Source organism: Phytophthora sojae (genome assembly GCF_000149755.1).
Source record: "Phytophthora sojae unplaced genomic scaffold PHYSOscaffold_4, whole genome shotgun sequence".
Classification (NCBI taxonomy): domain Eukaryota; phylum Oomycota; class Peronosporomycetes; order Peronosporales; family Peronosporaceae; genus Phytophthora; species Phytophthora sojae.
The window spans coordinates 3,120,709-3,147,894 of record NW_009258118.1 but is presented as its reverse complement, the minus strand read 5'-3'; the positions used below and the strand labels follow the sequence as shown (position 1 = coordinate 3,147,894).

Below are 27,186 nucleotides of genomic sequence, written 5' to 3'. Positions count from 1 at the left end.
TCAGCGTGGCAAATTGCCCCTTCAGAGGGTCTCTCCTTTCTCGTTTTTCTCGGCAGGCTTCACTGTTTTGGCTGCCACGCACACGAACTCTTCACTTTCTTTCACCGCCATAACTTTGCTCGCCGCCAACCTCCAGGTCGCGAATCCTGGCTTCGAGGATGTCAGTTCGATCCAGGGGCACGAGCTCGAGCCGAAAGACATATTTGGCGACCAAGCCGACCCATTAACTCGGATTTTGGCCGACAGTTCGAGCTGCAGCACGTCGTTGTCAAGGAATGTGAGCCGTCGACGGATTTTTTCGGGGTCAACCTCCGGTGTGGTTTGGCCCTCCTCCTCGCTTTTGCGTTCTTCATCTTCTTCATCGTGTAGCTAGAGTCGTCGCCCGAGTCACTCCCCGCGTCATCCATCCCGTTGGTGAACCGCATCATGTATTCCAGAGCGCCATGGAACACCTTAGTGAGGAGGGTAACCATAACACAGATTACTGCATAGTTCTCGTTTAACAGTTGGCGCCTGTCAAGTATTTGGCCTCGTCCAAATAGCCTGTGCTCCTGTGTTATCATCCTTTTCATTGTTAGTCAGCCAGCTTCTCTGCCAAAGGAAAGAAGCAAAAACAGCACCATTTCTTTTTCGTCTTATAGTGCTCAAGAGAAACGCTCAGTTGGTTGCACTTGCTCGAGACGACATAGCGGTATGATGGAGCTGGAAAGGGGGCAAAAGACGTGGTGCCGATTTCAGTCTTATCGCCTTCCTCCATTGAGAGTGAAAATGCCGTTGTGGCTGCAAATTGCGATTGATGGAGACGTAATAATAGTTATATTATTTATATATTAAAAAAAATATTCATTTAATAAATAATTCTTTTTTAATAATTTAATTCATTTTTAAGCTCTAAGATTAATAGTTCTAGTGAGCAGGGATCAATATAATTAACTCCAAAATCGTTTGTTTGTAATTTAAAAATATTATTATTTACAATTATATTTATATTAATAATTTCTTTTGTTTTAAATATAAAATCTATTATGAATCATGTCCGTCTCCATCAATCTATCGGGTTATCTTGGTGATTTCGACGGTGCCGATAGCCAGTTCTGACGTCTTTGCTCGAAGTTGATTCCAATGGTGCTCACGAAGACCGCTATGACTCCGTCGTCACCGCAATTGAAATGGGTGAGTTAAAAAATGTCTAGGGGTGCTGACGTGCAGGGAAGCCCACGGATGCTTTTCTTACCAAAATCGAATTGGTTCCTTCGTAGTTGCTGTTGGTATGTAGCCCTACATGCGCGGGGAACGCTCTCGCCGCGAAGAATTCCGTCCCCTTCGATCATACGAATCATTGCGCGATTCACTGGGACTCCGCCCTCTACGCGATCTAGAAGTTTCGTCTCGAGCTCGCTCACTCGAACGTCTTCTCACGTCAGTGTCCCTGCGGCTACCAGAGTGCCCCGAGCGCTCTCTCGACCTCGAACGCGACGAGCTTTTCCTCCTGCTGCGTCGTTCTTCTCCACTTCTGTCACGGGAGCCTTTCTCCGTACTCCTACCTCGTGCATCTTCATCCCGACGGTGTCTCTTACTGTCCCTGTCCTCGTCGTTGTCCCCCTCGCGTCGTCGTTTCTCCTTCTTGGCTCTCTTCTTCTCTTTCTTTGCCCTCTTCTTCCCCTTCCTCTCCAGTTTCTTCAGCTTCCGCTTCTCCTCCTTCAACGCCTTCCGCTTCTTCCTCTCCTCTCGGCCCTCGTCGGAGGAGGATGAGCTCGACGAGTCCGAGTCTGACGCTCTATCCCCCTCGATCTCGCCGCAGTCCTCGATCACCACCGCCTGCATGGGCGCCGGCTTGTCATTGGCCACCGTCTCCACGTTCTCCACCCTGCGCACCACGTCCATGCCGCTCTCCACCTCCCCGAAGACCACGTGCTTGCCGTCCAGGTGCGGCGTGGGCACGGTCGTGATGAAGAACTGGCTGCCGTTCGTGTTCCTGCCGGCGTTGGCCATGGACAGCAGCCCCGCCTTCGAGTGGCGGTAGCGGAAGCTCTCGTCCGCGAACTTGTCCCCGTAGATGGACTCGCCGCCCGTGCCGTTGCGTCGCGAGAAGTCCCCGCCCTGCAGCATGAAGCCCTTGATGACGCGGTGGAACGGCACCTTCTTGTAGTGCAGCGGCTTGCCCGTGCTGCGCCCCAGCCCGCGCTCGCCCGTGCATAGAGACCGGAAGTTCTCTGTCGTCTTGGGGAGACCAGGGTACAGCCGGAACACGATGCGCCCCGCGCGGGAGCCGCCGATCGAGACGTCGAAGTACACGCGCACCATGTCCGCAGATGCGAAAACGATTGGAGGATATTGGAGCAATGTAGCCATGTTTGATTGCCATGCAGCCACTTCTCGACGGATACCAATGCTGAGCAAGATGGGTGCGGTCCGTCAGCGCATCAAGGAGCTGCACCAGGACAGCGCCAAGCCCTTTGTGGTGTGCACGCTGGAGCTGTACCTGTCGCTGCTGCTCATGGTGTCGCTGTTCCAGAGCCCGGACCCGCGCAAGCGCGACGTGCAGGAGCTGCAGACCACGTACTACATGGCGTGGGTGCCGCTCATGTGTACGCTGACGCTGCTCCACAGCGCCAAGCTGCTGGGCAAGTACGGCCCCAATCCCGACAACTTGGACCGCAACCTCATGGGACTCAAGATCCTCATGTGGGTCTACGCGTTCGTGGAGCTGGTGCTGGACAAGAATATGGTCATCAAGCGGGGGCCGGCGCTCTATGTAGCCATCATCTTCTGCGCGTGCGATATGCTGCGCTTCCAGATGGAGGTCATGAGGTTGATCTACGACGACGAGGAGCTCGAAGAAGAGGTCGACCGACTGGCCAATATGGTCATTGAGGCGCTGGAGCACAGCGACGACGAGACGGCGTTCAAGCACGCGGTGAGGGAGGTCATCCAGAGGAACCGCGAGCTGTCGGCCGACGCCACTATGCAGAACGTCGTGGATGAAGGCGAAGACGCAGCCATCCAGTCCCCGTTCGAGAAGCATAGCTCGGTGAAAGATATTCTATCACATCCAAATGCCCAGGAGAAGGACACCACCACGGACTACGGCACCACGAGCCTCTCCAGGGTGTAGTGTACCTGTAGTCGAAAATAGTCCAAACTTTACAAATGTATCCATGTCACAAAACACAAAATGCTCCCTATCAACCATTCCTGCGGCTGACGTCGATCACGTCGAGTCGAGCATGATGCACCGCCACGTGCTGGCCAGGACGCTGCGTGAGGCGTCCCCGTTCTTCCTGATCGCTGGGCCATGTGTGCTGGAGTCCGAGCAGGTCGTCATGGCCATCGCTGATCGGTACGAGCTCCTTGCATCATGGCTACACCACTAAAACCTACTAACCGTCATTGACGACAACCTCTGCATCACTCGCTGCAGCTTGTCCAACATCCAGAAGGACCTGCAGATCCCCGTCGTCTTCAAGGCGAGCTTCGATAAGGCAAACCGCCAGGATCTCAAGAGTTACCGAGGCCCTGGACTGGAGCGCGGACTGGAAATGCTGCGCCAGGTGAAGGAAGCGACGGGGCTGCCAGTGCTCACAGACGTCCACGAGACGCACCAAGTGGCTCCAGTGGCGGAGGTGGCGGACATCATCCAGATCCCAGCCTTCCTGAGTCGGCAGACAGATCTGCTCGTGGCGGCTGCGAACTCCGGGAGGCTCGTGAACCTCAAGAAGGGGCAAATGCTCTCGGCTGAGACCATGGTAGGCACTGGAGTCAAGCTGGTTGATCAGAGTATTGTTCTAATTGTGTCGTGATGCGTTGATTCTGTAGCTGCTTGCGGCCAAGAAGATTGCAGTGACGCAGAGAGATACCGGTATGTTGTCCATAGGGGAAGAAAAAAGGTGACTTGGTTGAGGATGGTAAGACTGACCTTGTATGCGTAAATGTGTCTACAGACTTCATTCTGACGGAGCGTGGAAGCATGTTCGGTTACGGCGACTTGGTGGTGGACTCGCGGAATCTGCCTAAGCTGCGGAAATCGTATGGCCTCGTCGTGCAGGACGTCACCCACAGGTACGGACGGCCACGCTGCCGCTGAGACCAACTGAGGTTGAGTCATTGCTCATCGGAGTGCATTTCTTTCTTGTGCTGCAGTATTCAACGACCGAGTGGCGCTCATGCTGGAGCCACAACTAGTGGTGGTGACCGTGAGTTCATCCCGACGATTGCGAGAATGGCTGCAGCCGTGGGTGTGGATGGGTTCTTCTTTGAGACGCATCTTGACCCCAGCAGGGCGCTGTGCGACGCTGCCACGATGTTGCCAATCAACGAGCTCGAGCCTCTTCTCGTCGAGCTCATCGCGATCTCCAAGGCGTCCAAGGCCTTATCATAGCGAAGTTGTCAAATGGAATACAGCTTTGACCCAGTGCTAAGGATCTCGCAGACTTTCTTCGACTACCGGCAGCGGGTGATCTTTCCTCCAGATCTTCCTCATCATGCGGTTAATTTTCCTGTTGAAGCGGTCGGGTCGAGGCTGCTTCGTCTTCGGGTTCACTAACCGGCGACTGGGTTTTGGAATCTTGGGCTTACGAGGAAGCCGGCAGTGCTCGTGGTAGTCGCCACCTTCTTGGGCAGCCGTGATGTCTCCAAGAACCTTGAAGCGCACACCGATGTACTGCTCCATCGAGGACAGTCTTTTCACCTTCCGCACCATCTCGTGTTTGTATTGGTCAGCCAAGCCCTCCGTGAATGCACCTTTCCGCACGTCCTCCACCTTTATGGCGGGTAATGTTTGTTCGCTTTTGCCTTCAGGAGAGTCTTGGTACTTTGCGTAGAGGCTGTTAGACGCCTTGAGAAGCCTTGGAAAGTCGGAGATGGCGAGTTTTCGGTTGGCAACGACGCGAGTGGGTGTACCCGGAGTTTTGGCGCGGGTTTCCTCGGCCTTGCTTGTTGGTTTCTCGGGAACGCCGTCTGTTTCAGCCTGGTTAGAGGAGGCAGCTGCGGGAGTAGTTTCAATCGACAAAACACTTTGAGCTGCGATCTTGATGCTTGGACTGCGAAGTCGTCGTGGGGCAGAGATACTCGGAGGCGTTGGCTGAATTGGTCCACCAGTTGCCGGCTCAACATTCGTCTTCAGCGGGACAGACTCTCCAGCGGAGCTAGCCAAAGTCATAGCTGCTTGAATGCTGTCGTTTGCATTCTGCAGTTTTGCCGCCAGTTTGTTCTTCTTCGCATTCGCCTTCTTTTGTCGGTCCTCGAGCTTCTTCTTCGATGCTGCCAGTCCAGGACAACTCGCGTCCCCAGTCGTGTGATCTTGGTTTCCGCACCAGCCACAGAGACATTTTCCATCTTGCATCATGGCTTTCGTTGAGCTGCAGTACCACAGAAAGCCATAAGTAAGTACGCGATCATGTTTCTTTGCCTACTTCGCTCTTACATAGTGAGAATCAAGCCTGGGTTTGCAAGCGCAAGTTTGACGCGCGTTTTCCTCCAGTTTTCCCGAGCATCAGCCAGTTTGCGAAACTTATTGAACGAGTCTCGAATGTGGTCCAGTGCGTGCATGTAGAACAGCTCCTTCCAGGTTTCTCTCTATCGCAATAAAGCATACCAAACGTCAAGCAAAGAACACAGCTAGCGCAGTATTTGAACTTACATCCATGACGAGAGTCTTCACATCTGTCACTATTGGGCATCACGTGTTAGCTTGACGCTGATGGCACCATAATTGATTTCCGCGAGCCGTACCTGCCAGTAAGTCTGTACTGCACGTCGACCTGTTAAAGAAGATGGGGTACTCGCCGCAGATGTCATGGTCTTGGTACAAACTCAGCTCGAGTTCTGTCCGACGTCGTTGTTGCGAACTTATCCTCTTTCCTCCCAGTCCCTGCACTCTTCGCCTCGCCAAATTGCTTTCAAGCTCTGCGCAGCGCTGGACGCTGCCGTTCTCATTAAGCAGTTGGATGATCGGCACGGTTTCCTGGACCATACCCGCGTAGATGAAGAAGACCACGTTGGCGTCAGCACCGATGCGAGTAAGGTAGCTGTCAGCTGGGTAGTGCACTTGGCGCAGGCGATTAGACAGCCGCGTGAGCTCGCCGTGAGGCCACCCGTCGAAGAAGTGCAAGGTCTCCAAGAACTCGATTTGCGTGAAGTCAAGCTGCGAAGAGTTAGTGATACGTATCAGCCGCTGGTACGCTCCTCGCTTCAAGCAGATGAAAGACGTGGGCTCGTCGCAGATAATGGTGCACGACCGTCGTGCCGTGGGGTCCATGACTGCCAACTCGCCGAAAGTGCCGCCGTCAGTGATGTGCTTTATGAAGATCCCGTATTGATCCGGTTGCAGCTTCACCTCTTCTTCGTCGGTCGAATACGACTTGGAATTGTTGTTGTTGTTCTCCTCGAGGATGAGTCTGGGTTTTGGCTTTGCGTTGATGAAAAGCGACACTGAGCCTGAGATAATGACGTAGAACGTGTCGCCGTAGTCACCTTGGTAGCACACGGCGCCTTTAGCCGGCAGTTCCAACAGCGTCATCTCGCGACAAATCGTCTTGCAAATGATCTCTTGTGCGCCTTGGAAGATCTTGTTCGTGCTCCCGTTCTTGAGCACCCAGTCGTACAGGGTGTCGATCTCATGCGCCTCACGAGCCTCCGGGGCGCGTTGCAAGATGCGGTAAATCTCCTTCACCTCTTTCTGCCGCTGACGCTGCGGTTCACTCTCTCGATGGATTTGAATCTGGTCTTGGAGCTGGTACAGGAACGAGTTCTTCCGTAGCGTGGGGAAGCGCTTCAATGCTGCAGGATGCATCGGAGCCTTTCCAGGCGGCAACGAAGACTTGGCACCATCGGGAGCGGTGGTGATGTTCATTTGCATACCTTCTTGATGCTAGGGCTGCCCGAAGTCCTCTTGCGCATTGATCGTCCCCTAAAAATACAAGACAGCCGCTCAAAATGCCGTTAGCGAATGCACGGACAGACTGGACAAACAGAATGGCGAGCCCGCCCGACGAAAGTGTGGATGCACACGTGAATCAAGCTTGGGTGTTGGTGCATGCAAATGATCCCAGACGACCAATTCAACTATCCCTTCGATACACCATATTTGCCAATCTCAGTGTATATAGAGTTACCGCACAGTACACTGAACTTCCAGCGCAAGGGCCCTCTCGCTTGTTGCTGTTAGCCTGCATGGCAGTGCATGTACCTCCCTGCGTCAGCGAACAACGGCAATTTGCGGCATCATGTCCTATTAGCACCGATGTGCTAAAGAAGGCCTCGACTGGAAAGGCAAATGATAGCTTGGCATGCATGCGCTCCTTATTGCAGCTTTAGCTTGATGAAAGCGAACAAGTAGCGCCAGAACTCCTTGGCTGCCACCTTGTCCAAATGCCTTTTGTCGGGGTGGATCTGCCACGCAGCAATACGTGTGACATTAGCTGTAACGGTTAACATTATTATCACTGATAAGGTGCAACTTACCATGAGCACCTTCACGTCCCACTGCTTGATTTCTGGGTTCAGCTGGGAGCCTTGGTTGTAGATGTGAACTCCGCACACTGCAACACACCAGCGCACTCTAGAATCAGATCATGCACCACCAACGTTACACCAAGCTAGCACCAAACGTGAAAACACACCTTTCTTGAACACTTCGAGCGGGAATTTCCACTTCCAGCCCTTAAACTGCCATGATTGTCCCGAGACAATGACGCCGACCACCGAGCGCCTGCATCAATTAGACACAAAACCCATCAATAAGCAATCCATCCCTCCAAAAACACTAACCACTCTGCTCAACGCACCAGTCCTTGTCTCGGAATCGACTCACAGTGTCGACGACCTTGAACGTGTACACGTGTCCGTCCTCCTCATGGGTGATCATCATCGACTGCTGCTTGCGGTGTCCGGCCGCCTTCTTCTGCATGTTGGAAACATACACGCCGTCCTCCAGGAAGTCCCTGGCATTGAGCATCGTGAACAAATCGGAGAAGCCAGCGGGCACCACAATAATCGGCGTGCCCAGTATCTTCTCCTTGACCAGCCGATGCAGCGGCAACTGCTCCTTCCTGGCCGTGGTGGTGGCCAGCAGCGCCGAGGCCTTGCTGGCCTTCTCGATCTTCTCCTTGGTCTCAGCGTTCACCAACTCGAGCGTCTTGACCACGTTGTCAAACTTGGTCTTGTGCGCGTCCAGCACGGTGGTCCTGGTCCTGTTGACGCACTCCTTGTCCGTTATCCTCTTCATCTGGGCCTCGGCCTGGAGCTCCTCGGGCGTCTTATGGCTCTCGCCGTGCTTGTGGCCGTCTCGGTGGTGGCGCGCTCCCTCGAGCTTCCTCTTCTTGGCTGAAGCGCGGGCCTCGTCCTCCGTCTCCCTCTTTTTGGAGGCAGAACTAGAGGTAGAACCGGTAGGCTTGCGCTCCCTCTTGGCCTCCGTGGGCTTGCCGCTGGCGTCCAGGATCTGCGCGCTGGCCTCGATGTCCCCCTTGAGGTAGGCCACCAGCTCCTTCTTGTCCACCGTGGACACCATGGCCGCCGTCTCCTCGCGGCACTTGAGTACATAGTCGCTGAAGCTCAGCGCCTCGTGCTTGAAGCACGTGTACACGGCCAGCAGGTCGTAGCTCTTGTCCAGCTTCTTGGAGTGGTAGGCCGTGGCGCTGTGCTTGGGCAGGCGCCGCAGCTCGGCGCCGCCTGCGTCGCGGAACACCAGGTCTTCGCCGTCCACGTCCACGGGCTTGCACTCGATCAGGTGCTGGCGCAGCGCTTGCAGCGCCCCCAACGGCGACGACGCGTCCGGCGAGCCCGCCATACTTGTCTTGTCTAGACACGGAGTGATGGTCGCTGTTGGGACTGTGGTGTGGTTGACATAGCTTATGTGCGCAACGCAAAAATACTGTACGGAATCTTGCCCGCGGACACATCGCCACTCTGTTTTTACCACTTTGAATCGACGGAGCACACCAGAATGTCAGTCGAGTGCTGCGCCGTGCCAATCGAACGCACTACGCTATCTGCAGCAATATCTGTCTACAGGTTCTTCTTGCGGAGGACCTCGTTGGCCTCCTCCTCCTCGGGGGTCACATCGCTGCGGTGGATCAGGTAGCGGAAGTGCTGCGCCGTGCGGATCTCCATCTCGAACGACATGAGGAACTTCTTGTCCACGGGATCCACCAGGTGCAGGATGCGGTACTGCTGGTCGCGGTTGGCCTCGAACCACGTGTCGCAGCGGTCGAAGAACAGCACGTTGTTCCAGTTCATCTGGTCGTTGAAGGCCTTGTCGTAGCACTCCTTGAAGCGGTCGATGTGGATGCACACGTGGTGGCCGTCGTACTCGCCCTTGCTGTCGCGCTGGGACTCCTGTTCGTCGAAGACAATAGCCTGTAGCGGGCCGCAGAACACAGTCGTGCGGTAGAGACCCTCCTCGTTGCCCTCCTTCTTCGTCACCACGGTCTTGGCCTCCAGGTAGTGCTCAAAGAAGCGGGAGATGCCCTGAGCGATGCCCGGACGGCACGGGTACACCAGGAAGGGGAAGCCCTGAGCCACACCCTCCACGTCGTTGGTCACGGGCAGCGTCTTGCCTAGCGACTTGTTGATGGACTCGTAGTTGCGCGGCGTCACGTTCAGACGCAGCTCGTTGCCGTACGGGTCGTTCACCTTGAGGTGGTCGTACTTGGTCGTGTCGAACATCTCGTGCCACTTCTCCTGCGGGTACTCGCGCGTGGTCTCGGCGCCGCGGTTGATGCGCTCGAAGGCGAACTTGGTGCCCTTGAGCTCGTCGGCCACGGCCGCGAGGCTCTTCTCGATGTCGTCCAGGTCGGGCACGTACAGGTAGATGGCGGCGTTGATGCACTCGTCCTTAGGCTGGCCCGTGAACAGGTGGAACTGGTGGCGGCCGGCGAAGTTGGCCCAGAAGTGGTAGGCCAGTCGCGGGTCGCGCGAGCACTGCAGGCCGCGCATGTAGAAGATGTACGCGGGCGCGTCCTCCGAGCACTTGGCCGTGTTGGACAGGTTGATGTGCTCCAGGAACTTGAGGTTGCCCGCGTCCTCGAAGGCCTTGATCACCTCCTCCTTGCTCCACGTCACGCCAGCCTCCGCGCTCATGCTGCCTGCGGTGTAGTGCTGCTGGTCTACTTGATAGCCGCCAATTTGCCGAATGATCCGGATTGATGTGTGGTCGAGTGGATGGCTACACAAAGTGTTCAACGTTCGGAAGAAGTAAAGCTATGATGTACGGTAGGTCGTGGAGAGCGGAAATTGTTCACAACATATATAGTGACCTTTAGCGAAGTATGTTTTTGATTAATATGCTGAACAGGAGGTGTTTTGAGGGTACGGTAATTGAGCCTATGGCAGCGCCGGATTTCCACAGCGCATTTTAGCGATGCAAAAGTACGCGTGCGGTGGACCACACCGAATATGTGAAAATATTTCGGAAATCCTGTCAAACATGATAGTTGAAGTCCAGAGGGACGCAATGCAGCACAACGGTTCTGTTGCCGTCCAAGATCCCTGATGCCGACGATGGAGGCCAAGTCCGGCAAGCTGCACAAGGTAACCTGGCCCTGGTGCATGCATCGATACACAGATCAGCACTGAAAACTTGTGGGTGCGCAGCTCGGCTCCGGGTTCTTCGGCCCGAAATGGACCGAGAAATGGGTACACCTCGACGGCACAGTGCTGAAGTGCTTCCCCATGGCCGTGGAGCAGCAGGTTTTCTCACTCGGCAGCTCGCGCCAGAGCAACTGCTACGAGCTACTGGAGTACAAGTTTGCGCTGGCAGACGAGGTGTGTGCTGGAGTGAGCTACCACACAAACTGCTCGAATGCTCACAAATAATCAATTGGTTATGCAGAAAAAAGTGAGCCGCAAGTTTGCTTTCCAGTTGGAATCGATCGAGAAGGTTGGCGATGCATGCTTCGTGGTACAAATGGCCGTGTTCGTCGCGAGTAACTTGACATTCTGACCGTGTGTGTAGTCGTCGAAGGTCGTGACGTTTGCCTGCTCGTCGGAGAAGGAGCTGGCCGAGTGGAAATACACACTTACCGTGAGGGGATATTCTCTAAGCGCGAGAGCTATCGTGTTGAAAACTAAGTCATGATGCTGTGCTCGTGTAGTCGAGGTTGTGCCTTCCTGCCGATGCGCACGTCTCTCCAGTGTATGTGTGATCAATTGGCGTCATCCTGGTCAAAGTCTAACTCGGATTTTCATGTTTGTAGCGTGACGGAAAAGATTCGCCGGGCTGCAGAAGCCTTCAAGGAGGTACAATATGCTATCTCTGAAGCTTTGAGAACAGTTAACGAATGTGACGATGATTGCCCCTCAGATTGATCATCGAAACTCTGGGAAAATTGAAGCGGGGAAGCTCCACGGACTACTGCAAACTATATCCTTTTACAACTACTTTTCGTTACCAGATTATGGCGAATGACGTGTCTGAAGTAGACCTTACATCACACTCGTATTTTGTTTTTGCCGTGTTCACATTGGATGGGAGGGGCAGGATTCCGAGCTTGCGCTGATGCAGCAACAGCTTGATCTTGGTCGTCATGGTGTCATAACTCGAACGCGGCTGCTTACGTGGCTTCAGAGCTACTATTGCGCTCAAGAAGTAATGGCTCGCGTGAAAGCTGAGCGTTCAAACAACCAGATCGCTACAGAAAATCGTAGGCCGCCGGAGCAGCGAGACGACAGCGTATCCATCAAGGCTAGTACTCGTGTTTCAGCGTCCAAGCACTTGTTGTGTCACCAGAGAGCGGACTGGAATCAAAGGTATCATGCGCTGCAGCCTACAGACCCGACCGACGATAAGCTCGCTGTCGGATTGGAAGTATCAGCTTTCCTCGCCGAGTTTCGCCAGGCTGCTGAAGCGCTCGTGAGCGAAATTGTAGCTGAAATGGTGTTGGAGGATTCTGAGAAGACCTTGCGACCACAAACTCTCGATGATGATGAGATTTTTGCAACTGACGGAGTTCAACAGTACGGTGCCTTGTGCGAAATGCTGTTCAAGTACGAACGCGATGGGCTATTAGTTTACCTATGCTCAAGTAACCCGCCGAGTGGTTCATCGCAGGAAAAGAGGCAATATTCAACTTCAATGGCGATATTTCACAGAATGGTAGGTCATCAAATCCGTGCTGCACGTGCAATTCACAGTGCAGTGGAGGATCTCGGAGATGACTCGCAGCCAGGTTTGCGAGATATCGCGCTGCAAGTGCCCCTTCAGTGTACGGTGGACCACCTCGGGTTTCGGGCATTTGTGATCGCATCTACGAGCTCAAGTGTAAAGAGCACGCGACAGAATTTGGCAGGACAAGCGAATCCGAAGCACCTCAACCAACTACGCGACCAGCTCAAAATCGTGTTTGATAACCTTGGGCTTTTGACGGATAGTCTTGAGGGTTTTGGAGACGATGACAAGAAGCTTAATTCGCAAACTGGCCAACCCGCTCCTGCGTTTCTCCCCATTTGCGCTGGATTTACTACGGAAACTCGAAATGGTGCAGCCGGATTTGAGCTGCAGAACATTTCGGATCTCTTCCCAGCCGACGTATCAAGCGAAGAACCCGACGAAATTGCCCGCGAGGTCTTGCTATACAAAATGAGGCCAGAGTTTGTTCGGATGTACGGGAATAGTCTGCCCTTGCACTCCAACACTCATGTTTCGGTCGATCACGAGCCTCTTGCGAATAAAAATGCGTCAGACAAGTCCAAGCTAGAGGCCCAACTGCTCCAGCAATCTGCTATAAGCGCTCGTGAGTGTTTGCACACGATCGTCATCCCGGAATTTGTAGCTGACTTGGAGAACGCAGCGGTTCAGGTATTTGACAGCCGCTCACTAACTCGAGCATTACATGGAGAAGGCATCAACGTGCGGTACCTTGCTTCTTGCTACGAGCTCGCGTCCCTGAAGCACGTTCGTCGAGTTTTGCTTGTGGAGATGGTGGCTAGAGCCTGCAAAATTGAACTCAGAGCGTCACTGCGAGCGATTCTCCCTGACGCAACTGCAGCAATCTTGAGGCAGGCAAAGTCGTCAGATGACGACATTCACCGCAACATTGACCCTGCCACAGCTCGAGCTCTGGCGAAGTTGGCTCTTCAAGAGGAGGCTTCCCAAGTAACAGTTGAGTTCTTCAACCTTGTGCTCGGCATCTCGTCTCCTGACTCGAAAACATTTTGGGAGGAGCGGATTCTGCCACAAGTGCAAGCCAAGTTCGGACTTTCACGTGATGCGTTGAACCTGGATACTATCATTAGTGAGGATTTATTTCACTTGCCGCAGTTATTCCATGCGCTTCAATTCCAGACGGGGGTTTACTTCAGCGACCACATGAACTACAACTTCAAAGGAGCGGAGCCACTTGCACTAGAGTATATGCAGTGCATAAGCCCAACTACGGTGCTGTTGGCTCGGACTACGACTGACTGCGAACGAGTTCTGGAGAGCTCTGATGTTTATGTCGCTGCCAGAGAGTTCAGTAGTGCCTTATCAAGTATCCTGTTTCACATCTCCATTCTGGAAACGTCACCAAGCGACGAACGCAACCTGTCGCTTTGTCACTTGCTTACGTGCGCTGCCAACATTTCACTAGCGATGAATCTGCGTGACCAAGCTAAGCAGCTAGCAACACTGGCGATTGAAGACTCACCAAGTAATCATGCCGAGCTGACTCGAGCATACACGGTTTTGATGAAGTTGAAGCATGCCGCTGGAGACTTAGCAGGAGCCCAGGAATACTTTGCCAGGGCTTTGGAGCCTATTCAGCGGCATCTCGGTCCTTCCCACCCTCTGCTTTGTGATACGTACATGACCATGACAGAGATCCTTGGTGATCTGGGAGAACCAGAACAAGCTGTGGAGATCCTGCAGAGTTGTGTAGCACTGGTTCGAGATTGCTTTGGTAAGACCAGTCTGCTGTATGCAGATATTCGACGCCAACAAGGGATGCTGATGTGCACAGCCAACCCAACGGACGGTGAAGCCATCATGGGGGTACTGGAAGACGCCTTCTCTGTCTACGAAAAGCACTTCCAGGATCCTGTGGACGACGTCCCGCTGTACAAGGACTTTGCAGCAGAGTGCTGCTACATGCTAGCTAATCTACGCAAACAAGTGAGCGGGGTTCAAGCAGCAGAAGCTGCGTATGGGATCGCCCTCATAGGTCTGGGTTTGCGTAAGGAAGTCCTTCCAGCCGATCACGAGGACATGATGAAGTCGTACCTGCAACTGGCGAGCTTGTCGCGAGATCTCGGGGAGATTTACCGAGCGGTCGATTACTACAAGCCAGGCTTGGCGATCTTAAAAACTATTCACGACGACGAGCACATTGATCAGATCCGCAGCGTGACTCAAGCGATGTTACAGCTGCATCTTCAAACGCTTTCACTGGAAAAGCGCAATGTGAGTCTTGCAACAGTTCACGCTATCATTCGTGAGCTAACTTGTGTGTTCACTTGTGTCTTCACTTCAGATTGTCGACAAGACAGCGAAACGATACGCCCAACAGTGGCCACGATTTGCATTGCTTTCTAGAAAAATGCTTCCGGACGTGCCAACGAGTGGCCCCGCACCTGAGGACGACGTCGGGGAAGAGTCAGCACTGTTGATCTTCGTCATGAAGAAGCTCTTCCAGCTCGAGCCGATCGAGTACGTCGAGCTACTGATTGGGAAGACCGACCTCGAGTTCCAAGACTACCGCAAGCAGTACAATCTCAACTTCGCCGGCACGTTGCGTCGCACCAACGTCGATGCGCCGTCACCGCAGCCCGCCATGTCGCGGTCCTCAAGCGGGCGATTTGCTTCGTTCTCCGGATCGGGCACCTTCTCCCCACCTGGATCCCCTCGGTCGCCGCTCTCCCCAATGCACCACCCGACACTGTTTGCTCCATCCACACGCAGCGGCGGCCGCACGTCCTTCAACCAACTTGACTGCAATTTCCTCAAAACCACGACTGGAGACTTTACCTTCGGGGGACAGCTTGCCGGGGTTCTCTTCCTGATCGACCTCCCTGCAGCCAGTACAAGCACACCACCCCTCCCTTCGCCTCCCGTTCCAGTGTCCGATGCCTAAAGAGCTGTAGGAAGACACTCATCAGCCCTTTGAGTTGTGAAGTAATACAGACAGGACGATTCGTGAGAGCACTGGACATGTTACTCTGTATTTCATCAGTGCGTGATCCCCTCAAGCAAGGGATTAAACTGAAGTCCGAGAGCAACACCTAGCACCAGCATGTGAGGGAACCCATTGGCGACGAGGTTTCCGACGATTGCCAGGTACGGTAGGTACAGCGCTGGGTGTTGGTGGTCGAGTAGGTGGAGCAGCGGGATCTTGATGTCCTTCCAGAACTCGTAGCCGCCGTTCACGTTAAGGTAAATGACGTGGTCGCTGCCGGGCACACGCACTTCGAAGGGCGTGAAAGCACGGCAGTACGCAGCCAAGAACGTGGTCAAAATGATCGAGCCCACGAAGCTCGAACCGTGCATGCCGCCGTGGCCAGTAGTGATCTGTTTGCAGACACGATAGAAGGGCATTCAGCGTGGTAAGATGGAGAATGGATTGCTTCTGCAATGATTGCACGTACGTAAAGGCACACAGGCAGGAACCAGAGGTGATGGGTCGCGAAGAATGTCTTGGAGAACGAGCGGTTTTCAGGGTACGTGAGGTACTTCATGGCGCCCGTGATAAACTTGCCGTTGAGAATGAACGACAGAGTGTCGATGTACCACAGCAGCTGATCGCCCGACACCGTCACCATCTAAAGCCAACACACAACACCAATTCTAATTAGCAATCTCCCTTCATTCGAAATGAGCAAGTCAACAGGTACTCACCGCCACGCCGACTAGGAACGGCTTGGAGAAGTACAGCGCCATGACCACGAGCACCAGTGACACATTGCACGCCCACAGCATCTCATAGAGGACGTAGGTTCCTGTGAAGAATAACTCCATGAGTACGCAGCCATTCCTCCCATTCTCGCCCCAGTCCACCGTACCGTGCTCGTAGAAGCGGGAGATCGCCATCAGCGTCGTGTAGATGGCGACGAAAGCCCCTACCTTCCTGTATCCAGCAATAACCACAACATATCAGTGCGTCTGCCTCTCCTCCCATTGCCGATACCAATTCATCACGAGAGCACGCACGGGAAGCTGAAGCTCTCGCCCTGCTCGTCCGCGGCGAAGTAGTCGTCCATACGAAGCACCAGCCACGAGACGGCTGCGTAGCCGAGCACCAGCACGGCGAGCACGCGAGGGAGGTCCTTCTGGGAGACCTGCACGGGTACAGGGGGCGTCGCCATGATGCCAGACCGATGATACACGAAGCGGAGGGCTCAAATGACAAAATGGCGATCGTCTCGCAGTTGACGCCAATTTACTTCGGCGACTAGGGCTAGTGGGCATACAAATCCCAAGTCTATTTAACGGCAGATCTACTGTCGACGCGCCCGCTGTGACGCGCCGTACTGCTTCAAGTATCGCGGCAAGTCCATGCTGTTGGCGTACGTGGTGGCCTGGGCCACGCCTCGGTGCAGATACAGCCGCAGCAGCTCGTTCGTGTAGCGCAGCAAGTCCGGCATGGCCTCCTGCTCGTCGCCGTTGAACCGCCCGAGCACGAACTTGTCCATCGCGGTGCCCGACGGCGCGCCGCTGTTGCCTCCGACGAACCAGTGAGGCGCGCCAACGCCAATGCGGAGTCGAGCGAAGCGCTCGGTGCCCACGCACTTGATGATGTCGCGCACGCCGTTCTGGCCGCCGGGACCGCCCTTCGCCTTGAAGCGGCACTCGCCGAACGGCAGCGCCACGTCGTCCGTGACCACGAGCAGCTCGTCTTGTCGGTTCAGCGCCAGCGGGTTCTTCTTCAGGCGCCAACGGTGCGACTGCATGAAGGCTCTCACGGCGGTGCCAGAGCAGTTCATGTACGTCGTGGGCAGCAGCAGTGCGACGTTCACCTCGTCGTGCGGGACGCCCTCCTTCAGAGTTCTCTCCTTGGCTCGCTTCGATGAGCGGTTCACCAGGTCGTCCACTGGGTAGACGTAGCCCTTATCTGCCACATTCTGCTGGAACGCCACACGGAACCGCGCCACATCACCGTGGTTGCCCGCTTCATGTTCCAGCTTGAGCTGCTTTCCCTGCACAAGGCAGACCACAGAACAGTCAATACACGCTACTGTACCCCAAGTCAACGCAACTGCTTTTATCAATGCAAACAGCGGATAGTAGCCCGACTTCGGACAGAGCAAAGCTGCACGCACCGTGACTTGAGAAGCGTAGGTGTCCATGAAGTGCTTCACCGCCACGAAACCAATGTTGTGCCTACCCCACACACAATCCAACAAGCAGCACACGGCAACATTCTCCTCAATAAATACACTGCTCCTCAACTGCAGCAGCAGTAAAGTCACGCCGGTCGCACCTGGTGTTGGTGAACTTGTCGCCCGGGTTGCCCAGCCCCACGATGAGCTTGCGCACGTTGTCGTACTTGTGCGGAGACGCCGGCGCTGCAGCCTTCTCACTGTCCTCGTCACTGTCACCTGCGCTCGAAGTCGAGAGGCCGCTCGCCAGCAGATTCCCGCGCTGGAGTAGCGGGGCGCGCAGCGGACGGCGACACACGCGCAGCAACATGATGGTCAACTCGATGTGAGACTTTCACCGCGCCGTTCATCAAGCTGCTCGATCGTCCAATCACGTTGCGCGAATCCGTCGGGACACGAAACGACGCATTGCTAGAAGTGCACTTTGAGTTGAGGACTTCCATCGACCAGGCAGGCAATGAGCGAGGACGCGGTATGATATGATACATGCAAATGGGTTCAGGCAAATGGTATGGTTGCTTACTGATAATGATGGCGCAGGAATACTCGGTGAGCTATGTGGACGACCGTCCGGAAGAGGCCAAGTACCTGCGTCGCGAGGGCGAAGTGAAAATCACCTACGCCAATGGGGACACGTTCGAAGGCACCATCGGCCCGGACCGGCTGAAACACGGAGAGGGGAAATACACGTGGAACCAGCGCAACGCAGAGGGAGAATGTAAGGCGCCCGAAGCTGTCGTCTGTGTGGTGTTGTATGTTGACTAACGCTTTGTGTTTTGCTAGTGTCGGTGCTCGCCACGTTCGAGGGGACGTACGTGAACGGCGGCAAGAACGGGCTCGGGAAGATGACGTTCGCCAATGGAGACGCGTACCATGGCGAGTGGAAAGCTGACAAGATGACGGGCGAAGGCTCGTACATGTACGCGAACGGAGACATCTTCAGCGGGAGGTTCGAAAGCGGCATCCGCTCGGGCAAGGGCACGTACGAGTTCGCTGTGGACAAGAGCCTGTTCGTGGGTGAATGGGCAGACAACACCATCACGAACGGGAAGTGGGTGTTCAAGGATGGCGGCTCCTACGTCGGCAGGTTCGAGAACGGGAACCCCATTGGGAACTGCATGCTCAAGTTCCCGAGCGGCCTCCAGCAGGATGGCGAGTACGTCAAGGCCCAGACAACGAATGATGCTGGCGAGGACGTGACTGTCCACAAGTTCGTGGGCGGCATGATCGTCAAAGTACGTTAGCGTATGCGTCACGCCATCGAAGACTCGGCGAGTCGGTCTCGGGGATAATCCATGAAAAGTATATGATTCCTTACAACGCTCCTTCATTGCTCCTGAAAACCCAGGAGACTACTGGATGTACTTGTTCAGGAAGCGGCGGTGGAAGTCGTTGCGGATCGTGTCGTTGATGAAGCGCTTCTTGACCTCCGGCTCGTTCCGGGACTGGTTCTTGAAGACCACGTCGTCATTCCACCGGCGCTTCATCTTGGCGCTACCTGCCGCTTGCTGCTGCGTCAGCGGATTGCCTTGGAGGATCTCCTCACGTGACTGCTGCTCTGCAGCCTTCCGCTCCTCTTCCTCCTTGCGTAGCCGTTCCTCTTCACGTTCTTGCTTGATTTTCTCCAGCTCCCGCATCAACTCAGCCTCTTCATCCTCGTCGTCACTTGTAAGAAGCCATCACAAAATAAAGCATGAATAAAGCACGAGCAACAGCGAGACAGTCTACAAGACGCACCTATCACTATCGGAATCGCTTGAATCCTCGGAGTCAGCTCCGTCGTCTGCATCGTCATATTTGCTCGCGACCTTCTTCAGCTGCGACTCGCGCTCGTCAGCTTCTGCGTCGCCGAGCAGCAGAATTTTCTTGTTCTCCTCCAGTCGCCGCAGCTTGTCTGTTCCACCAAACAATTCAACAAAAGCTGCTTCAGTCCAAGGTTCCTGGCCTCAACGCTACACACCGCAAAACCACACCTTGAGCAGTGTCCTTCTTGCGCCCTTTCTCCTGCTCGTGCTTCTCCTCCTTGCGCTCGAGTTCCTCGCGCAGATCCAGCAGCTCCACCTCATTGGCAGTGCCCTGGCCAACCTGGCTGAAATTCAGAAAGGAAACCACGTTGAACTAAGCACTTCTATTGATGTACATCACCACCCATCAATGCCGACCAGCCGTACCGCATTTTAAGGCGCTTGTGGGCCGGCAGGTCACGCGCCGAGGTCTGTTCGCTCAGTTTGCCTGCAGCATCACACAGTCAACATTTAACGGGCGTGTTAGACGTCAAACAGCGGCATAAAGCGATAAAAATTGGTACTGCATGTGCGGAGAGCTCGTGCGCACCTCCTGCGTGCCATCCTCCTTCGTTCGACTGCCCCACGGCGGCGTGCCAGGTCGGGCGGTGCGCGGTCGTCATGGCCAGCTACAGGTGCTCTAGCCGAGTTACCGAGATTGCAGCGATTGGGCAAAATACCGGATGCAAGTGACCAATCTGAAACTAGACATTATCAACCAATCCGCATCGACTAAATGTAGAACGTTCTCCAAGTGGGTTTGTGTACAGCACACTTTCAACCCACAGGCTGAGTTTTGAATACCGGCGCGAACCGCACGAAGCTCGCCATGTCGTCGTCACCTTCTCCGCCGAGGCTGCTCCCGTGGGGGCGGCTCGTACTGCTCTCAAGGGGCCACAGGTCGTCGCTGCCGGACCACTTCGACCTGTCCCGCTCCAGGCACTGCGTCGGCCGCGTGGCCAACCGATGCGATCTCCACATCCCCAAGGACTTTATCAGCGGCCTGGTAAGTCGGCCTCAACGCTCTCCGCGTTCATTCAGTCGACTTGTGCCTGACTATATGTTGGCCCTCTCCATGTATGAAGCACTGCATCATCAAAGTGAAGGGCAAGGATAGCCGTGGGGAGCCCATCGTTGAGATCGAGGACCAGAGGTAGGTTGATTCGTTTGCGACTGGAGACTGCTGGGAATGTAAATATTGACGCAAGGGATCGGCGGATTATCTGCGTTTGGATGGCTGCGAAGTAGTCGCTATGGTACTTGGGTGGACCGCGTAAAGATTGGGTACAGAAGGACGGGGACGCTGAAGAAGGGCGGGGTGATTCACCTCACAGCCCCCAACGCTAAAGGTTTGTGTGGTGGCGAATGCGAAGCACTTGTGCCCTAACGGGGTCCAATGGATTGGGAGGGGGGATTGACACGTAGCTATTTTGTTTATCTATTACCTAGAAGTCAAGGAGATCGCGTACAGACTCGAGATACTGTTCGTTTGGAGCATCTGCTTGAAGTTATGCTGCTGTTGTAGCCGACTAACGATTTTTGCTGTCTTGCAGGCCTAGCGGGTTGACCCAGCAGAATGAAGAGCTCCACGCGCGGATGAGTGCCGACGAGATGTCCGTGGCGGATCGTACGCGCAAGCGCACTCACGAGGAGACGCAGTGTACGCAGAGCCCTACCAAAGTGGTACTTTCACCGCCTCGCCCTCGACCCGTGAAGAAGGTCCGGCGGGTGACAAATAGCCAGCAGTCGAATGACGACGATGCTAGCCAGCCAATGAGTGAGCCAGGAAGCACCCCCGCCACCCAGTCTGCCCCAAACAGCGGCTCGCAAGTACCATCTTCTGCTGCTGGTAAGAGACGTCGTCGCCCTGATGTGCCAGCGCCTGACAGCAAGCTTGCAGAGCTCAAAAGGAAGTACGGCACGATCATGCTGGATAAAGAGCTCGAGCTGCAGAACAAGGCGGAAAAGCTGGAAAAGGCGGAGCAGGAACTGGAATCTCTTCGCAAAGAGAACGAGGCGATGAAAAAGAAGCACGAAGAGGAGCTGGCGAAAATTAAGGCTGAAGCTGCAGCTGAGATCAAGAAGGCCAAAGCTGAAGCTGCCAAACAGGACGAGATCTCGAAGAAGGAGCTGTCGGAATTACGACAGGAGCGTGACCAGCTCAAACGAGTCATTCACCAGGTACTAGCGGACCCGAAGGCTCCTCACCAAGTGCGCTCCGTTGTGGAGCTGGAGACAAAGGTGCGTGTACTCGCATAATTGCTGTTTACGTTGGTATGCTCGATTATCTAACAAACTCTTTTCTTCAGCTCTCTGTACTGAAGCGTAAACTCCAGAGCACTCAAGACGATTTAGCTTATGGGTCTCGCGAAGGTCGACCTCTGACGTACGTTTCCAAGCTGCTACACCTTTGGCTATGCATGCAATACTGAAAAATCGCTACTGGTATGACTTGTTGCATTGTTGCAGGACCCCACCCTCGAAGAAGAACCTAGTGGAGACAGAGAGGCAGCAGCAGTTGACGGCTGAGCTGGTGGCATTGCAGCGAAAGAGAGCCGAGGCGCAGCAGAATTACTCCAAGGTCGTGAGCGAGCTGACTGAGCAGGAAAGCCAAGTGACTGTGCAAATTCGTGCAGCCGCGGACCACGCGTTGAACCTCTCAGGGTCAAGCCAATCTCAGGACTCGGTAGACTCAGGACGAATCCGCAGCCGCCGGGACTCGCAGGCGTCCAACGAACAGTCCGAGCCCTCGCCAGGCGATCAGTCGCAAACCGTGGACGAGGAGACCAAGAGTGGTGACACCCCGCAAGGCTTACCGCCGTTGTTCAACCACTACGGAGCTCGCTCCGCGCAGGCTGGCGGGAGCAGGCCAACTACGCTGTCCCAGTCGCAGTTTTACCGGTCGGTTTCAGGAGACCAAGAGCGCAAGACGGAGCAGGACGACGCGAGTGACGAAACGAAAGGGAACTAACGAATTAAGCTTAGAATGTAGATACAGCGACTCCTGACACCTTCCAGCAGTCACGCTCATTTCACGCAAGTACGCGCATTAACATGTTTGTGGCAAGGCAGCCGAAGCAGACAGCGGCCAGCAGCAGGGTGTCCCAGGACAAGGTGCAGCTGAGGTCGAAGCCCGCACGCGATAAAGTCTTTGAGCTGGATACGTACCTGGACAGGAGAGACTTCGTTGGGGCATTGACGCTACTGCGAGTCTTGAGGCGTGAGGACAGCGAGCAAGATCGAGCCCGCAGGAAGAAGGGAGCTCCAGACGACAATGATCTGGGCTCGTGGCGCGTGAACACTTGGTGGGTCGCGTACTGCCATTTCCACAGTGGGGACTTCGGCGAGGCGCTATCTCACTTCGAGCAGCTAATCGACGCTGCTTCGACTGGCGATGCGAGTGCAACTGACCTCAAGAGTTGGCGGCTGAGTCGCGCGTGCTGCTTGTATTACCTACAGAACTACGAGGACGCAGAGCACGCGGCGCTCAGCAGTTCACGGAGTGCTTTGTGCAATCGGCTTCTGTTCCTCCTCGCGCATCAGCGGCAACATGGCGAGCAGGCGCTACTGGATCGCTATCAACAACTCTCGCGGGACTCAGTCGAGGATCAGCTGGCGTTGGCGGCTACCAGCTTTGCCCAGCTCAATTTCCAGGAGGCAGCGGAGATTTACAAGAGACTGCTCTCCGAGTCAAGCAAGGGGAGTCAAGAAGGCGGCTCGGCTCTTCATGTGTATCTCGCACTGTGCTACTTCAAGCTGGGCTACGACGATGTTGCTCCGGAGCTGCTGGCTGTGTACTTGATCGGCCACCCAGACAGCTTCTTCGCCACCAACTTGAAGGCGAGCTGCAACTTTCGGCTATACAGCACACGTGAGGCAAAGCCCATTCTCGACGACTACGCCCGGCGATATCCCAACCACCCGTGCACTCAGGGAGCGCTCGAGTCGTCTCATTCATTGACGACAAGCTCAAAGCATTCCGAATCGGCCATGACGGACGTTATGCAGCACAACCTTGCCATCTTCCGAGCATCTGATCGTGAAGCGAACGGGATTGAGAAGCAAGGAGCAGCGGCTGAGCGGGTGCTGAGCCCTATGGTGGGTCACCTCGAAGAAGCTCAATTGAACCTGGTGCTTCTTCATCTCAAGCGCCGCGAATACCACAAGGCGTTTGCCTTGGTGGAGGATCTTGAACCACGGACCACTCCGGAGCGTGCGATAAAGGGTGTGCTGCACGCGGTTGTCGGTGAACAAACACACTCCAAGGAGCACATTTTCCTCGCCGAGAAGTACTTCCATGCTGCGGGGTCATCGCCCGACGATTGCGACACAATTCCAGGCCGGCAGTGCATGGCGTCGTACTTCATGCTGCGCAAGGAGTTTAGTGATGCAAACGTGTACCTCAGCTCAATCTCCACGTACCTGAGTACCGACGACGCGTTCAACTGGAACTACGGTATAGCGCTGGCAGCTACGGGCGCGTATGGTGAAGCTGAGGAAGTGCTGCTTCGAGTGCAAAGCGCTGAATTGCGTTCTCAACTGGTGTTTTGTGGCTGGCTGTCGCGTTGCTACATCCACAGTGGCCGAGCTGCGCAGGCGTGGGAAGTTTATCTCAAGATGGAGAACTCCGTGGCTGCGTTCACTCTACTCAAGCAGATCGCCAACGACTGCTACAAGGCTCAGCACTACTTTTACGCCGCTAAAGCTTTCGACGTACTGGAGAGACTCGATCCAGACCCCGAATACTGGGAAGGCAAGTGTGGAGCTTGCGTGGGGTTCTTCCGCCAGGTCGCAACTGGACAGGAGAGTGAAAGTGGTGCAGTTCTCGCCCATCGGTGCAATGAAGTGCTCAAGCTGCTCGGCAACTCGAAGAATGTGCTGGAAGCGACCAAGCTTGTAGCTGTACTGCGGAAGTGGACGTCGTCGTTCCTAGTTGTCAACTAAGTACTTCGTAGGCGGGAAGATCAAGTCATGCAGAAATGTTTCTCTTGTTGAGTAGAACTCACGTTTATCCAACACGACATCCAAGCCCGCTTCACTCTCACAGCGCGATCTTGATCCCAGCGTTTCTCTTGCTCACTCGAGGCGTGGCAGCATCCACGCGACCGAACGGTGTGGCCGTCGCATGGCGCGAGGTCGACTCCCCAGCATACGCGCCGACGTTGGAGTCTTCCTTCGGCGTGTAGATGCTGCGTCTTCTCGACCCGCGCAGGTAACTCGGGAGCCAGTGGAGCGCTGTGTCCGCCATGCCGATCATTCGCGACACCACCGCCACGTACAGAACACCCGCCATATCCGCCGCTCAGTCTGCTGACTGTCGTCCGCCGCTGGGAGATTGCAAAATGGCAACAGCCTCGAGGGCAATATACATGATTCCGCCAGCATTCCCCCCCCCCCTCTTGCCTCATCAACGGGATGCTATCGATAGAATAACAGGACGGACGGAAGCAATGAATTCGTGGGAAGGCCCGCGCTTTCGCCAGTTGAAGTTTTCGACCAATCAGCGCGCAGCCCATCATTCATCCTCGAGGAAGCGATGCCGCTCGGCCGCGAGGAATGGGAGACGCTCATCGTGGCGGCGGAGCTCGTGGCGACGCTGTGCACGTCCTTCTGGCTGGTCACGCGGCGCTCCGGGCGCGTCGACCGCCTCCTGCTGTCCAGCGACGCCGCGGCGCTGCTGCAGCCGCGCAGCTGCTGGTCCCTGCGCGCCCTGTTGGCCTTCCGAGCCGGCGCCGCGACCTTCTTCGTGCTCATCCAAATCTGCGACGTGTGGCGCTCCCGGGGCCGCTGCCTGGCGTTCTACACGTCCTGGAACTTCGTCCTGCAAGGCGCGTACTTCTGCGGGGCCGCGTGGCGCACACGGCGCCAGCTGCAGCGCCGATTGGACGAGAGGACGGCGAGCTACACGGCGCTGGTGGACGGCGACGACGACGGCGCGGACAGCGCCTTTGCTCGCCCCAGGAGGATCGTTAGAGACAGCGGCCTGCACTGGGTCGACCTGGAGCTGCTGCTAGACGTGTGTCTGGCGGCCTCGCTGCTCATTTGCGCCGTGGTGTGGGCCGTGCTGTACCCGTACGCCGTCAAGACGGGCCACCCCGAGAAGATCCTCAATGGAGTGAGCTACTGTCAACATGGAGTCAATGTGGTGCTACTGCAGGTGGACTTCTTTGCCACGAGACACCAGGTGTCGAGAGACGCCTTGCCACTGATCATGGGCTGGCCATCGGTGTATGCGGTGTTCGCGTGGATCGTACATGGCACAGTGGCGCGAGGGTTCTGGCCGTACCCGTTCCTGGACCTGGACACGCCCTGGGCGCCGGTTTGGTACGGAGGATTGCTGGCTGCTCATATTGTGGCGTTGATGCTGGTGATGTTGCTGTCGAAAGTTAAACACAAGGAGCAACGCACCGTTACTTTTGCGGATCCAGTGGAAGCTTAGGGTGGACGACAACGTTTTCGGCAAAACAGGAATGCGTGTGATAGTTTACAGTTAAGCTAGCGCGAGACAACTCAAAAACTTTGCTGGCTACGTCCGTCAAGATGCAATCTTGACCTCAATCAACTCGCCGCCTTCCAGATCGTAGTCCTGCGATAAGTAAACAATGCAAATGAGCAAACTCTTACGTAGGTTTCAACAGCGCAGACATACGAACCTGAAAGGACTGCGAACCTTCCATCTCCTCGCCGTCGATCATGAGTGACACACTTGACGCTTCGCATTCTGTCTCTTGGGCGATTTTCGCTATCAGCACTTCAACCTTGGAGCTCTGTAATTGCAAAACGGCCATGAGAAAAAACTACCTCATGACCTCCACATGAAAACTCAACGTACCGGCACAATTTGGTGAGTTTGCGGGCCACCTTCGGCGAAGCGTAGCTGTACATCTATAGTCCGGGGCTTGGCCGCCGGGCTTGCCACAACACTGCTGACTTTGACAGAAATCTCGTCGAGGTCTATGAGGCCGTAAAAGGCCAGGCGCTCATCCAGTCGGAGCTCCTGATCTTGCACACTCATAATTACATCGCCCGGATTCGAAATGCCGTGGCGCTTGCAGTAACTAGCGTGTAGTTTCTCGACTGTCGCCGTCTGCACGAAACAGTATCCCCCGTGAGCATTTCAGCGATTATTGGGTGAAGCGGATTCATACTCGCAAACTTACCGAATCAATCTTGAAGATTTCTGACCGCTTACCGAAGATCACCAGCCGCAAGCGCAGATAGGTCTTCTTCTTGGCCTCGCACTGCTGTGAGAAGTCGACCTTTGCTTCGATTATGTCGCCCGAATCCAAGTCTTCACTTTCAGGAGTACCAGTAAGCGGCAGGGGCTCTCCGTCCAGCGCCATCTGCACGGCTTCCCGTGGCAAACCTTGCAGCTCGCAAAAGCTTGCGTAAAGCTGATCAAACGTCTCCTTCTGTAAACGCCACAGTGGGCACACAACGAGTTAAACACAGCCACCAGCACCGTTTGTCCTTCTCATCCATTTACCTTGTGAATGCCAACTTCGTCCACAACGCCACCGTTGGAGCGAATGTGTAGGGTAATACGCGGACCTTTGTCCACTACAGGTTGCGGAGGCGGACGCGCGACGACCTCAACCTCGGAAGGACTTTCGGTACCATCCTCGTCATCCGAGTCAGAGTCGAGCGAAATCACGTCCAGATTGTTTTTGGTAGTCGAAACCTTGTTCAAGATGGCTCGCGTCTGGTTCAACACCTGGTCGTTCTCGAGCTTCTTCCTGATCTCCTTCTCCATCTTCAGCTTCCGCAGACGCTCGGCCTCACGCTCACTGGGCGTGTACAGGTCGTCGTCATCCTCGTCACTGTCCAGATCGATCGCTCTCGCTGCAAAGCAGCAGCAGCAGTAACAATCAATACCCACAGCCTCCATCCTCTCCTCATTGTCGCACTGTGAGCCCGCACCTGCTTTCGCCGGGCTCTTCCCGTTCTTCGCTTTACCGGGCGACGCGCTCTGCCTGCACCGCTTGGTGGGCGTCTTCAAGATCGTGAAGTCGTCAACGCTCTCGTCGCCGTCTCCGTCTTCATCAGATGAGGACGATAGTGACACTGAAAGCAATGAAAAGTCAGCAAGCATGTGAATCCGTCAGCGCTTGAGTGG

At 55.2% G+C, this 27,186-nt stretch overlaps 17 protein-coding genes across 17 annotated transcripts; 8 read left to right on the top strand and 9 right to left on the bottom strand.

Annotated features, from left to right (window-relative positions):
* Positions 1-161: 161 nt before the first annotated feature.
* On the bottom strand, positions 162-572 carry PHYSODRAFT_300571 (hypothetical protein; the record flags this gene model as incomplete). Its single annotated transcript, XM_009528286.1, has 1 exon — positions 162-572. One exon carries the CDS (start codon positions 570-572, stop codon positions 162-164), a length of 411 nt encoding a protein of 136 aa, XP_009526581.1.
* A 1,216-nt stretch (positions 573-1,788) lies between these two features.
* Positions 1,789-2,304, bottom strand: PHYSODRAFT_501758 (hypothetical protein; the record flags this gene model as incomplete). The annotated part of the gene is made up of 1 exon (XM_009528285.1): positions 1,789-2,304. A coding segment is annotated over one exon (516 nt), but the record flags the coding sequence as incomplete, so codon positions are not given.
* Positions 2,305-2,497: 193 nt separating this feature from the next.
* Positions 2,498-3,115, top strand: PHYSODRAFT_499987 (hypothetical protein; the record flags this gene model as incomplete). Its single annotated transcript, XM_009528284.1, has 1 exon — positions 2,498-3,115. One exon carries the CDS (start codon positions 2,498-2,500, stop codon positions 3,113-3,115), a length of 618 nt encoding a protein of 205 aa, XP_009526579.1.
* A 112-nt stretch (positions 3,116-3,227) lies between these two features.
* Positions 3,228-4,378, top strand: PHYSODRAFT_503232 (hypothetical protein; the record flags this gene model as incomplete). The annotated part of the gene is made up of 5 exons (XM_009528283.1): positions 3,228-3,340; positions 3,422-3,746; positions 3,817-3,859; positions 3,942-4,059; positions 4,141-4,378. 5 exons carry the CDS (start codon positions 3,228-3,230, stop codon positions 4,376-4,378), a joined length of 837 nt encoding a protein of 278 aa, XP_009526578.1.
* A 36-nt stretch (positions 4,379-4,414) lies between these two features.
* On the bottom strand, positions 4,415-6,856 carry PHYSODRAFT_501356 (hypothetical protein; the record flags this gene model as incomplete). Its single annotated transcript, XM_009528282.1, has 4 exons — positions 4,415-4,921; positions 5,012-5,357; positions 5,423-5,570; positions 5,731-6,856. 4 exons carry the CDS (start codon positions 6,854-6,856, stop codon positions 4,415-4,417), a joined length of 2,127 nt encoding a protein of 708 aa, XP_009526577.1.
* Positions 6,857-7,299: 443 nt separating this feature from the next.
* PHYSODRAFT_498403 (hypothetical protein) lies at positions 7,300-8,506 on the bottom strand (the record flags this gene model as incomplete). The annotated part of the gene is made up of 4 exons (XM_009528281.1): positions 7,300-7,389; positions 7,462-7,538; positions 7,620-7,708; positions 7,785-8,506. 4 exons carry the CDS (start codon positions 8,504-8,506, stop codon positions 7,300-7,302), a joined length of 978 nt encoding a protein of 325 aa, XP_009526576.1.
* Positions 8,507-9,003: 497 nt separating this feature from the next.
* PHYSODRAFT_500291 (hypothetical protein) lies at positions 9,004-10,077 on the bottom strand (the record flags this gene model as incomplete). The annotated part of the gene is made up of 1 exon (XM_009528280.1): positions 9,004-10,077. One exon carries the CDS (start codon positions 10,075-10,077, stop codon positions 9,004-9,006), a length of 1,074 nt encoding a protein of 357 aa, XP_009526575.1.
* A 420-nt stretch (positions 10,078-10,497) lies between these two features.
* PHYSODRAFT_500866 (hypothetical protein) lies at positions 10,498-11,141 on the top strand (the record flags this gene model as incomplete). Its single annotated transcript, XM_009528279.1, has 5 exons — positions 10,498-10,527; positions 10,591-10,761; positions 10,829-10,876; positions 10,952-11,020; positions 11,091-11,141. 5 exons carry the CDS (start codon positions 10,498-10,500, stop codon positions 11,139-11,141), a joined length of 369 nt encoding a protein of 122 aa, XP_009526574.1.
* A 353-nt stretch (positions 11,142-11,494) lies between these two features.
* PHYSODRAFT_499439 (hypothetical protein) lies at positions 11,495-15,044 on the top strand (the record flags this gene model as incomplete). The annotated part of the gene is made up of 2 exons (XM_009528278.1): positions 11,495-14,374; positions 14,445-15,044. 2 exons carry the CDS (start codon positions 11,495-11,497, stop codon positions 15,042-15,044), a joined length of 3,480 nt encoding a protein of 1,159 aa, XP_009526573.1.
* A 95-nt stretch (positions 15,045-15,139) lies between these two features.
* PHYSODRAFT_300566 (hypothetical protein) lies at positions 15,140-16,272 on the bottom strand (the record flags this gene model as incomplete). Its single annotated transcript, XM_009528277.1, has 4 exons — positions 15,140-15,478; positions 15,556-15,729; positions 15,806-16,034; positions 16,118-16,272. The coding sequence occupies 4 exons, from the start codon at positions 16,270-16,272 to the stop codon at positions 15,140-15,142; spliced, it is 897 nt and encodes a 298-aa protein (XP_009526572.1).
* A 132-nt stretch (positions 16,273-16,404) lies between these two features.
* PHYSODRAFT_560139 (hypothetical protein) lies at positions 16,405-17,596 on the bottom strand (the record flags this gene model as incomplete). The annotated part of the gene is made up of 3 exons (XM_009528276.1): positions 16,405-17,103; positions 17,227-17,287; positions 17,388-17,596. 3 exons carry the CDS (start codon positions 17,594-17,596, stop codon positions 16,405-16,407), a joined length of 969 nt encoding a protein of 322 aa, XP_009526571.1.
* A 535-nt stretch (positions 17,597-18,131) lies between these two features.
* Positions 18,132-18,530, top strand: PHYSODRAFT_499688 (hypothetical protein; the record flags this gene model as incomplete). Its single annotated transcript, XM_009528275.1, has 1 exon — positions 18,132-18,530. The coding sequence occupies one exon, from the start codon at positions 18,132-18,134 to the stop codon at positions 18,528-18,530; it is 399 nt and encodes a 132-aa protein (XP_009526570.1).
* Positions 18,531-18,638: 108 nt separating this feature from the next.
* On the bottom strand, positions 18,639-19,715 carry PHYSODRAFT_346188 (hypothetical protein; the record flags this gene model as incomplete). The annotated part of the gene is made up of 5 exons (XM_009528274.1): positions 19,621-19,715; positions 19,458-19,518; positions 19,260-19,375; positions 19,024-19,180; positions 18,639-18,951 (listed from the first exon to the last, which is right to left on the bottom strand). Exons 1-5 carry the CDS (start codon positions 19,691-19,693, stop codon positions 18,639-18,641), a joined length of 720 nt encoding a protein of 239 aa, XP_009526569.1. The 5' UTR covers positions 19,694-19,715.
* A 159-nt stretch (positions 19,716-19,874) lies between these two features.
* Positions 19,875-22,041, top strand: PHYSODRAFT_560133 (hypothetical protein; the record flags this gene model as incomplete). Its single annotated transcript, XM_009528273.1, has 7 exons — positions 19,875-20,076; positions 20,156-20,223; positions 20,316-20,419; positions 20,520-20,553; positions 20,624-21,311; positions 21,380-21,456; positions 21,540-22,041. The coding sequence occupies exons 1-7, from the start codon at positions 19,900-19,902 to the stop codon at positions 22,039-22,041; spliced, it is 1,650 nt and encodes a 549-aa protein (XP_009526568.1). The 5' UTR covers positions 19,875-19,899.
* Positions 22,041-24,014, top strand: PHYSODRAFT_351210 (hypothetical protein; the record flags this gene model as incomplete). The annotated part of the gene is made up of 1 exon (XM_009528272.1): positions 22,041-24,014. Exon 1 carries the CDS (start codon positions 22,125-22,127, stop codon positions 24,012-24,014), a length of 1,890 nt encoding a protein of 629 aa, XP_009526567.1. The 5' UTR covers positions 22,041-22,124.
* Positions 24,015-24,606: 592 nt separating this feature from the next.
* Positions 24,607-25,509, top strand: PHYSODRAFT_314837 (hypothetical protein; the record flags this gene model as incomplete). Its single annotated transcript, XM_009528271.1, has 1 exon — positions 24,607-25,509. The coding sequence occupies one exon, from the start codon at positions 24,607-24,609 to the stop codon at positions 25,507-25,509; it is 903 nt and encodes a 300-aa protein (XP_009526566.1).
* A 384-nt stretch (positions 25,510-25,893) lies between these two features.
* PHYSODRAFT_503229 (hypothetical protein) lies at positions 25,894-26,958 on the bottom strand (the record flags this gene model as incomplete). Its single annotated transcript, XM_009528270.1, has 3 exons — positions 25,894-26,157; positions 26,231-26,482; positions 26,557-26,958. 3 exons carry the CDS (start codon positions 26,956-26,958, stop codon positions 25,894-25,896), a joined length of 918 nt encoding a protein of 305 aa, XP_009526565.1.
* Positions 26,959-27,186: the final 228 nt, after the last annotated feature.